This window comes from Limulus polyphemus, unplaced genomic scaffold (genome assembly GCF_000517525.1).
Source record: "Limulus polyphemus unplaced genomic scaffold, Limulus_polyphemus-2.1.2 Scaffold2883, whole genome shotgun sequence".
In the NCBI taxonomy this organism is placed as follows: Eukaryota; Metazoa; Arthropoda; class Merostomata; order Xiphosura; family Limulidae; genus Limulus; species Limulus polyphemus.
Genome location: NW_013668493.1, coordinates 26,902 through 38,616, shown reverse-complemented (window position 1 = coordinate 38,616; position 11,715 = coordinate 26,902). Strand labels below are relative to the sequence as shown.

The following is an 11,715-nucleotide window of genomic DNA, read 5'->3' as shown; positions in this document are numbered from 1 at the left end:
AACATGAGTGCACGTGCATTGCATCATTGAACTTCTGTAATTTCTAGTCAGACACTGCTGAAAGGTCAATAAAATAAAAATGCTAAATTTTTATATACATAAAATGTAATGAGATTTAAGCTATTTAGACTAAACATTTGTGGTTTCATATTATAATTTGTAGTAATTTTAGAACGAAAAAAGGGTAATTTATATCTATTTTCTATATTTTTATGGTGGGTACGAAGTTGGTCGAATCCACCAAATCCATACAGAGATAAAATAATGAAAATAACTGATAAAATATAAAGTTTTTCTAAAAAAGACGCTTGATAATTATATGAAGGGTATTAGAAGGTTATGATGATTGTCAACATTCGAATATAAAAAATGCACGAGCAAATAATTAATCAAAAAATGTAAAAACGTAATTTAAAATTCTGATACTTTGAATAGGAATGTCTTGTAATGGGCCCAACGTGGCCAGTTGGTTAGGGCGATTGATTCGTTATCTGAAGGTCGCGCGTTCGAATCCCCATCCCACTAAATATGCTCGCCCTTTCAGCCATGGGGGTGTTACAATGTGACGGTTAATCCCACTATTCATTGGTAAAGAATAGCCCAAGAGTTGGTGGAAGGTAGTGATGACTAGCTACCTTCCCTCTAGTCTTTCACTATTAAATTACTGATAATCTGCAAAATTTGGGGAAGAAACATACACATTTTAAAAAGTTAAAGTATAACTGCTTTATGGCTACTTTCGGGAATACGGGCTGTGTGGAATCCACCCACCCGTATTAGAAGAGCTAGAGGGACTTAATCACTTAATTATGACCAAACATTTAGAAATTTTATTAAAGTTAAGACTTCTATAGAATCTTAAAGCTTCCTGTTTAACATAGAAAATTAGTACAATATAAAAAATAACTGACTGAGTTAAGTTAGTCAATGAATTAATCAGTTCAGTTTGTTCGTCTATGATTCAGTTGGTAAGCTAGTCATTGAGCATGTTTGTTATCAACCAATAAGTGAGGAAATTGTTCAAGTACATTTTAAAGTAAGTTAAGCATAGGTACCATTTGTTTCGTAATTTCTGTTTTAACGTTGTTTGTGAAGTTAGGCCTACCAATGGATGTAGCGTGTATAAAGATTTGAATAAATAATTGAAATTATTATTGTTCAAAAGATAGAACAAGTTAGAGCAATATTAATAGTAATGTTACGACCGCGGAAGTCACGTGACTCTGGTAACACGTCATGAGACTCTCGAAGGATCTTGACTTTTCCTGGCAACTCTAGTCTTTTCTAGGCGCCCTCTTTTTTTGTATATAAGCCCGGCAAATAATTGCAGATTGAGAGATATAGAGACAGATAATTGAGTCAAGCGAGCAGCAGTGACCGTAAGTAAAGTGTGTGAATCATTGTGAATTATAGCGTGTGTTTAAGTTAAAATGACTGTGGAAATTCTGTGTATTGCAAAGTTGTATTGAGAAAGAATAAACTAGTTTTATTTAAGAAAGGAATTGTATTGCTGAAGTTCCTTGGGAAAGATTTATACCGGAAATTAACAAACGACCAAATACACAACAGTAAGAATGTCAAACTTGTTCTATAGTTGGGCGGGTGCTTTTGGGTATTAGATAAAATAATGCAAAGTTCAGTCTACATAACGATAATGAATCGATTTATTTTTCAGTGACGTTTGTTACAGGCTACGTTCACTGATAAGTTTAACTTCACAACCAATGTTTCAACAGAAACTCTAATCTAACGAATTTGAGATCTTTTTTAAATAGACTTAATGTCGTTTGTCTGTTCATTAGTGTCTTTGGCTTTTCTTGACGCACATGGTTATTTAGGATAGCTTTGTCACATAAATTATGTAATGAGGGTAATTTTTTATAATAAATTAAGTTAAAAAAGCAACTACTCATGTTGAAAATAGTGAGTGACATAACATCCTACTAAGGATAGTAATGTGGTGTGTTGATGGCATGTTCTCCATGGTTACTTAGTACCAATTGTTGGTCGACTTGTTATGACAATGCTGCTAATCTGGACAGAAAAAAAATGCAAAGATAAAAAATTGAAATTAAACATACATCCACAAGTGCTAATGATTATTGATGCTGAAAACCATTGAACAAAATCGAAATCCTTGTATATTATGGGAATCACGCATGCGCAGCACGCCTTTTTGTCAAACCAGAGGGTGTTGTTGTATCCTGTGCACCCATAGTTCCCGCGTCCTTGCTAACGATTATGCTTGTAAAATTTCAACACTTTTTATATATTTATTGCTGTTCCACAAACAGAAGATGAGTCATAGGTTTTTAAGGTACCCCATTAGGTTCATAATGTGACTCGTGTTTTCACTTGTTGTACGTACTGAGTCGTAATCTCTAGTCTGAATGAAATTATATTACTTGCAGTGTTGCTAAATACGCTTAGAATAAGTAAAATTGAGCTTGTTTTTTTAAGTCGCTTTATTTTTTTTTTTAGAGTTTCGGGTTGCGTTTTTTGGGGGGGTGTATTATTTTCAGATCGTTTATTTGGGCTTTTTTGTTAAAGCTGACTTCAACACGCACTACAATCATTGTAGGAGTGGTTTATGTGATTAACTGGGTCAAAGAATAATCTAAACATCGTTACAATTTTAGAATCATCCTATCCTCACTCCTTTTCAATTAAAAACAAACCTAGAATCATGAACTTTCTGGCCCACCCACTTGATACATTTTATATTCCAATTAAGCCTTACAAATCGCCATTTTGAGGATAGGCCGCTTGTTTTGAGCTAGCTTTGAATGGCACTGCCGCTTGTTTTGGGCTAGCTTTGAATGACACTGCCGTTTACTTTTCTCGCGAGACTTGGCAGCATTACTCATGACTCAATGACCTAGTAACTTTTAACCTTGGGCATGTATATTGTTCACCATCAATTTCCTTACTGCATTAGAAATGTGACGCGCGGAAAAGACATGGAAAAAAAGATTTAATATAAGTACGATTTAGTTAACTTTATTACAATCAAAATTTGATATTTAGTTTCATCGTGTGTGTAATTTTTCATTCGCTTAAAATGTAAAGTTCAGGTGAATGAGCGTTAGTCGGGAAGCAACAAAAACGTTTGCGCGTCTTACTTTGAATGGTTATTTACATGCTATTTTAAACTGTCAAGTAAATCCACACAGTCACTCTTAAAGCCTTGATGTCCTGCTTGGAGATCCTTATGTCAAAATTTTTGAAATGTGAATTTAGAATGTTATAAACTTAGAGTGTTGTTTTGAAAGACTCCTTGGTCGTTAATTGCCGATACAAATTTTCAAGTACATTGAATTACAATGTTACGTCAAACCAGAGATCCCAAACAATTTCTAGGCACTTTCGTTTCTGAGACTTTTTACGACCCTTTCAAGAACCTGTATACTGTTACGTCTCCGTTCGTTAATTAATTTTCCGTAAATTCGTTCCAACGAAACTTTATCGACACAAGTCTTTTCTTAAATAAAACTGGTTTATTCTTTCTGAATATAACTTTGCGATACACTTAATTTCAACAGTCGCGCTATAACAAACGCTATAATTCTCAACAAACGTCTCACGTGCTCGACTTCAACAATACTCAGTTCAATTACACACTCTCTGACTACAGTTCAATTACTCATTGCTCCTTCACGCAGTGGCTGTCTTATATATACCACGCTACCCCCAATCTAGTAGTCTCCCGACAATTCACGAAGGTTCGAGTAGGACGTGGCGTGATACTAGTCACGTGACCTCGCTGACGCAACAATACAAAATTTGAAATGACAGCTTCGTATGAGAATGAATTACATTATACCATTTTATTCCACGTGCTGGAGTAATCTAGTCGTGTAACAAAAAACAGTTCAGGTCTTACATATATCCAAAGATTTGCTTATTACCAAGCGTTCTTGAATTAAAAAATAAAATATTTTGTTACCCAGTATGTAAATTGTATTAATGTAGTAACAAACTTTTTTAAAATCTATTTTTAGGTGCTTTAAGTATCAGCATGGTGGATTGTGCCTATTCCTGGAAAAACGTAATATCCCTCGAGGTAATAAAATATCACCTTAAAGTGCATCCAAAGCGTCAAAAATTTTTCCTTGACCTTTATCTGACGAAAAATATATAGACATAAATATTCTAGTGAACCAGATAAAGTTCGGGTAAGATGTGAACCTGATTTAAACATTTTCACAGAACTCAAGTTGTGAGACAGAAACAAATCTTGAAGCAATGTCTAATTGGAAACAAAGTTCTACAGCTAATGGAAGCTATACATTATCTAGAGAAAATAACCATTCAACACATAAAGATATTAAGAGAAAAAGGTCTTTAGAACTGACTTTCGATACTACATCTGGTTTCGCAACAGAAATTGGGAAGATTAGTAGTCAAGATGGTTCAATCAAATGGTCTCATATCAAGAATAAGTTTGAACTAGGACATGCTTCTTCAAAATCAACAAATTTTGGAGTCTTTAAAGAAGTGGATAATCTTTCTATGAGCCAACCTCGTCGTGAAAGTTCAGAAAATTCTTTGAGGGCCTCAGAAAATCTCGAAAAGAGTTCTCAAAATGGCAATAAAAAATTTGAAAGTTCTAACATAACACTTAATAAAAACTTTTACAATAAAGAAACATCTAAAAAGTTAAGCAAAACAGATAACTGTAATTTTCTTCAGTTATTCGACAAACAATTGTATAAAGATACTGCGTCATATAGTAACCATGTCTATCATCCCACCGAGATTCGAGGACCTGGCAGCAACTCGATTTCAAGGTCAGATAATAAGAAGGATTCTAATAAAACAGCACAAGCTTCTTGTAAGCCATTCAGTAATTCTTCCACTACTAATCATTGTAAATTGTACTCTTCCAGAAAAGTCTATGATAATTTAAAAGCCAACAAAACTGCACAAATTTTATATCCAAATGTACGAAACTCCCTCGTCTGTAATGATAGAACTGATATTACTAGCAATAATAGGATTCTTGAAACAGGTTTTTCATCACTTACAGAAAGTACTGCTGGACATGCCAAAACAGAGGTAATAAAGAATTCTATAAACTATTATAAAAAAGACTATTGGGATAACTGTAGAATATCAAAATTTTCCACCATGCCTGTTTCACGAACATTTAATATTTCAGAAAAATCTAAAGTTTCCCAATTAAAAGAAAAGTTTGACCATCAATCTGAGAAGTTTCATAATGATAAAAAGACAGGCACTGAACTGAGCAATAACACAGTTTTGAAACGAGATAAAACAGCATGTGGAAACCACAAAAACAGTACCAGACCAAATTCATCGCCATTATTTGAAAGAACTTCAAAACACTCTGAAATATCAACCAATAAACACGTATTTAGATGTTCCGGAGATCCATGTGCACTTGAAACTGATAAACAATTAGCTACTAGTATTCCGAAGCCTCAGACATCATTAGTGAAACAATTCATTAAAATCTTTGAACAATATCTTGATATATCTCCTGAAAGTTTAGAAAGATCAAAACAAGAGTGTTCAGATGTGCACAGTACATCAGTAAAATTCACAGAAGAGTATGCTTTTCAAAATTTTACGTGGAGTAGCAAACCAGAAAATAGAAATTTAAGAAATTTTCAAAACTCCAATGCATCTGTATGTGATAATTCTAAAAATGAAAGAATAAATACACAACCCCCAAGCACTAGGAAGGAAATGAATTTTGAAAAATGCCAAGAAAGACCTAGTAGACCAAAAAGCTTAACAGAATCTAATTCCTATGTAAAATCTCAAGTTGCAAATTTTGAACAACTGACTAAAAATCAACTGACAGTTCAAAATAAAGATGGAAATTTGTCAATATATTCTACTCTTAAATTAGATGAAGATGAGAAGTTTATACAATACAGGTATTCTACTGGCAAATTGAATGAATACCTTCATAATCTTGGTTTAAATATAACAGGTAAACCTAGTAATGAGATAAATACTTTTAATGGACAAGAAAATGGCCCAGAAAACAAGTCCGAGGACAGAGCAAATGAAATTTCAAAAAACCAAGACAAAAAAGAAATCGTTGAAATAAAACCAAAAAACCGACAAGTAAAGAGTTTTATACATAGGTGGCCTTTGTTGGACAGTAATCATCCCTATATAAATACAAAGAAGCAGTTGAAATCTGATCTCAACTGCACGGAAGCAGTAAACATTGAGATGATTCCCGAGGAGCAGTCGATTGAAGATTTGAGTGACAGTTATTTTAAGAATGAAGAAGAAAGTTTAAAATCCTTGGAAATCAGTTTAGATTGTCTTTCAGGCTCACCTGGATGTGAAGGACCATACAATGAGTTTTTTGAGTGCAATAGTTTAGGTGAGTGAAGCCATAAAATTAGTTTGTTTTTTCATGTGACTCTATAAAAAGTTTAACAACAAAATTATACATATTCAGTTTAAAAAAAAAGAATGAAAATCTCCAAGTATAATCTGATATAACTTTTTCATCATAACTAGCTGGCAATTATTTGGTATTTCAAGCTGTCTTTTAAGTTGAAATACAGATGATAAAAAAAAGTAGAACTTTTGCTGTTGTGTGCACAAAATATCACTGAAACTAGTATTCTGATCGTACACTTATAACAAGCAAGTTATTAGAAGTTTAAAATTATTGCACAGGAAAACTAAAACCAGTAATGATTAGAATGCACTAAATCATCAGTTGAGCCTTGCTATTATCAAAGATACCTGTGGTTATAAACCCAATAAAATCTTGGAAGGTTCAGCCAGAACCGGTCCTAGAGTATAGGGGGCCCAGGTGCAATAAATAATGGTGCTCCCCCAACCGTTACAATGTACATGAATATATATATATGCATGAGAGAGAGGGAGATTAGAGACAAATATATAACCATATATGGTGCATTTGAAACTCAATTTAAGTAATGACCTCCCCAGTTATCTTGACTGCACCCTCTAAGAGCCGGCCCTGGGTTCAGCCAACTTGGGAGGTTTAGATTTGTCCTGAGTCCATATATAATTGCGATTAGTGTAATAATTTAAAATAGTAACGATATTCAAAACTAGTTTGAATATTATAAACTTTAATATTAATTAAATTAAATTTTAAGGAAAATTAGAATATGTCATCACTTAGAAAACACATAAAAATCAGTTGTTTGTTTCTGTTGTCTGACATTGATACCCTAGAAAAGTGTTACAATAATATAAGCAGATCTCTACATCTATATAGTCCTGTCAAACAACAGAAAGTGACAAATGAAAACTGGTTTCTTGCCCCGCAAAGCGCTATTTTAATTACAAATGGAATTTTTAACATGAACAGTATTGAGCTAATCCCAGGTCAGAGATCCCTGCGATTAAAATATAGTTGCTCCCGAATTTTGGACTGTTGACCAAAGTGAGGAAACCAGCAGCACCCGCCGCTCAGTATCTTTGTCTGACTCTTTGAACAAAAGGATGGGTGTGACTGTAGTTCCTATAACACACCCACAGCTAAAAGTGCACAGTGTCATCACGTCTTGGGAATTTTGACCTACAGGTCAACACACAACTGAGCCACGCCCATTCCAAATTTACATAAAAGATAAATGATTTCCTGACTGTTTGGTCAAAAATCTGGAGCTGAAAGTAAAGCGGGAAAACTAATGTTTATGTGTACATAAAGATTATTTGTTGTTAAGGGTAAAGCTGAGCAATGAACTATCTGTGCCGTACCCACCCGCAAGGGCTACACTCTACGTTTTAGTGTTACAATTCCTCAAACTTATCGCTGAGCTACCAGAGGACATATATAAAGTGAAAAGATAAATTAGCATCCACTGAATAGAAGATGTTTTTATTAAAGTCAATTTCAATTATACTATATGTTTTACCTTCTGTATCGAATAAAAAGAAAATGCTTTCTGTGTGCTACGTTTTTCTGTTTGTTTATTTTTTCAAAAGGCAACTTCCAATGGTCAGTGCACTCTACAATTAGGGCCTTTTTCAGATTTGTTGGGACTCTAAACGTGAGTACCAAAACATATATTTTCTATATTAAGATGCCGGAAATATAAGCCATCGCCCATTTTTTTTGTTTTCTTTTCCTAATCTATTTCATGTCATGATCAGTACACACTTTGACAGGCAACGCTGTCTGCAGTAGTGTTGTGAAATGGTTTTAAAAGCCGTGACCAATGACTGGTTGAAGAAACCAATCCATTGTGTAAGTGTCCCCTTCTTCAATAAAATCTAAATATTTATTTTAAAATATATAGCGTTTATGATATATTTATTTTGCACACCAAGAACCTTCCTAATAAAAACCAGTGAATTTCAAATACAATATGAAAAAGAATACACATAATCTATGTCACTTTGAAACTGACAAAAATGTAGCATCAGATAAAACTATTAATCCATGTTTAAGTCCACCACTTCTCGTACCTCCCAATGTAGCGTATAAAAAAACTTGAAACCTTTTGAATAAAATATTTCCCTATTACGTACAAGTGGCGGTTTTAGCTCTAGCCGTTTCGATAAAGGAAATTACCTGATAAGGATGAAGTTTAAAATGTAAAATTTACGGTATAAAGCAGATTTGATGATTGTTAACAAAATATATTTTAGAAGTGCTAAAAATAACAAAACCGGGCCGTGAAAACACACGTCATATGTGTTTCCCAATCGTTATAAGTACATATTCTTTTCGGCAATCGGCCGTCTTCATGTTCATCATCACTCTGGAACAAGACAATCGTTTATTTTATAAAATTTACACTATAAACCATGTAAAAACTATTCTTAAATAATTGTGTGAAATCGATTAATAAAACTAAAAAGGTGAAAATCGTAAAATTAATAAACAGTGCATAGAACCAGTTAATGTAATATATGCATATATATATATTTAGTACGTTAAAAAATGGTAGATTTGATTTTGTAACGAGTACTGTTTACACATTACAGATACGTATCATAATTTGCTTAGCAATAAATTAAAATCCCATGAGCTTGAGTTGTAAGTGCTTTACTATTTTTCTGATGTGGTTATATAATATTTCCATATAATTTCCAGCTGTTTTAATTTTCCACTTTTTTATTTCGTGCTTGCGTACTCACCTCTACTCTAGTCAGCACTGAAGATGGTTTCTCTGATGTCAGTGATTCAGAAAGTTGTGATTATAGTAGTAACAAAGACACTTGGCTGAGGTGAGTAGGTAGACTTACTGCTCTTTGGGGCCTGTGTAGGACGGGAGATTAGTTCCGTGAAAGATGAAGTTGTTGGATTATCAATTTAATAAGTTTTTATTTGTTTTAGAGATAGTACAAATACATTTGAAATAAAACGTGCATAAGAATCGACAAAAATAATTTGTTGTATTTATGTTAATTGCTAGCTTCATTAATATTTGATAATTAACGGATAAAAATATTCACAATAGATTAGATAAATAATAGATATTTTATAAATTATAGCATTTGTGAAACTTGCAAGCCGCAGTTAGTGTAATTTGAAAATCCAACTTGAATGACCCTGAGATAATTACTGTTATGTTTATTAGAAACTAATTAAAAATAACTGTATTTAGAATAATCTGCATAATAGTATTAATAGCATTGTATCATTAGATTTAGAATGTATTCTATAATTATGAATACTTTATAAACTAGAAATTAGAATTTTCAGCCTGACTAGAACCATATATGTGCATGGGCCAGGCCAGAGACTCCTAGGATTTAGGTTTAGTCATTTTTTTTCAGCTAACAACTAAAGGAAATGCAGCCAGTGAGTAGTTACCATAAGTTCTAGAAACTGAATAATGGAATTGACAGTTGCTTTTATAACATGCCCATTGCTGAAAGTGCTGGGCATTTGAGTGGTGTTGTATCTTGCACCCTGGACTTTTTAGTACACATCCTGGTATGCTACCTACAAGCCCATATGTAGCCCATGATGGTTAGTTTAGAACTAATTCACAAAGACATGCAAATTAACTATCAATCATTATTACACAAACTGCCCAAATTCAGTTCACATGCATACATGATTCAACCATACTTAAAAATTATACATTTTAAGACTGACACACAGCTTCTCTTAAGATAATTCTGCTTTCAAAGCATCTATAAACAGATAACATTCTCAAAGATACACATAAAACAAATTGTTTGCCAACTTTTAAACTTGCAGGGATACTATACCTTCCCGGTGTCTAGTAATCTAAATCCTTTGATGATTAACAGTACTTGAACTGAAGTGAGAAGCTGATAAAACTTTATGGCACATATCTTTTCTTTCTCACCCATAGGGATGTTTTCTGAATGCCATTTATGGAAAGCATGTGCACATTATGTCATGAATAGATAAAATATCTGGACATAAAGTAAACACTTGAACCCAGTGCTTTTAAACTTTGGTTCTTTCATTATCAGCGAGTGACAATGAGTAAACTGCTTTTCAAAACGTACGAGTGAAATGGCTAATTTGTTAGTGTTCTTGGTGATAAAAAGAGTACCTTCTTCTAGAGGCAGTGTGGTACTTAAAGGATGTGAAATTGTTAGCAAATCATATAAATAGAACAATAAAAAAAATTAGTAAATTCTGCCCCCCTCCCCCACAATAGTGAGTAGCTAGAAATAGAAAGTAGCCAAACTCACATCTTGGTGTTATCAGAATGTAGGTACACCATATAAATATTTTTTGAAGCAATGACTTAAGAATCCCTTAAAAGCAAATAGCTTTAAACATTGAATTTCATTCATTTTGTTAGATCAAGAGAGAGTGTAATGTATGTCATATATTGTTATATGTTATATACAATTTATAATTATATGTAAAGTAATATTATTTATATAATATATTTATTTCCCAGTTTGCCCCTGAAGAAGAAAGGTCCATCTTTTGAAAGCACTTGGGTTATAGAGTTTTTATTCATTTCTATCAAGACTTCTTGAACCTATGTGTTTTTCTACTATCATCAATAATACTATTTATATTACTACACATCACATTATTTACAGAAATTCCATACATTTGCTTTTGGCTTATAGAATTATCATATGAATTAACTTGAGAACTGTCTACCTTAATCATTTGGTAATACAGAGGATGGACAAGACATTGTGATTAAAATTGAATAAAGCTTTATTCTTTTGATAATTAAATATTTATTAGAAATAATAATATTTTGATAGAAGATATTTTGATTTGTATCCATCAGAATCTAGCTTTCTCATTAAAGTTTAAAAATATAATCTGCATTGCATATTAACATAAGTTTACAAATAGGTTGTAATAAGACTTTGTCAGTAATGGATCTGTGGGAGTTGGGAGAGGAGAGATACTTGCATCTTAAACATCCATCATGACATAAGTAAAGTTATGTTAATGTTACTATCTTAAAAAGTTGTAATTTTTTTTTTTATTAACAGATTGGCTTATAAACACTAAAGAACCGGAAGTCGTCTGAGAAACAAAGTAATTGTGTTGTACTAGTAGTTAACTAAGCCAAGCCTGTGTAATAATTGTCTAGATACATCCTCTATCAAACTATAAATGAACAGGTATATGCATTTAAGGTTTTGAATAAAAATCATGAACTGCACATATGCACAGGTGTTCGTTTCTGTTTAACGGGAGGTCCAAATATTGTCTTGTATGTTGTTTTAATATTTTCCTATTAGTGTTAAAATAGTGTGTGTGTGTGTGTGTTATCGTCG

General features: G+C 32.9%; 1 protein-coding gene and 1 long non-coding RNA gene across 4 annotated transcripts in view; one reads left to right on the top strand and one right to left on the bottom strand.

Annotated features, from left to right (window-relative positions):
* LOC111087948 overlaps window positions 1-10,784 on the bottom strand; it is a 14,365-nt gene extending 3,581 nt beyond the window's left edge. The window contains exons 1-3 of one of the 2 annotated variants that reach the window (XR_002612563.1): window positions 10,198-10,784; window positions 9,115-9,235; window positions 8,396-8,735 (exon numbers count right to left, since the gene is read on the bottom strand). This is a non-coding gene — a long non-coding RNA (uncharacterized LOC111087948). Of the gene's footprint in view, window positions 1-8,395; window positions 8,736-9,114; window positions 9,236-10,197 lie in introns of those variants that run through there. The other variant, XR_002612564.1, reaches the window with a different exon arrangement.
* LOC106468128 overlaps window positions 1-11,715 on the top strand; it is a 54,540-nt gene that overhangs the window by 16,167 nt on the left and 26,658 nt on the right. For both annotated transcript variants that reach the window (XM_022396436.1, XM_022396435.1), the window contains exons 2-3: window positions 4,002-6,367; window positions 9,126-9,204. In XM_022396436.1, the coding sequence (XP_022252144.1) occupies window positions 4,246-6,367; window positions 9,126-9,204 (2,201 nt within the window). In that variant the 5' untranslated portion in view covers window positions 4,002-4,245. The remainder of the gene's footprint in view (window positions 1-4,001; window positions 6,368-9,125; window positions 9,205-11,715) is intronic.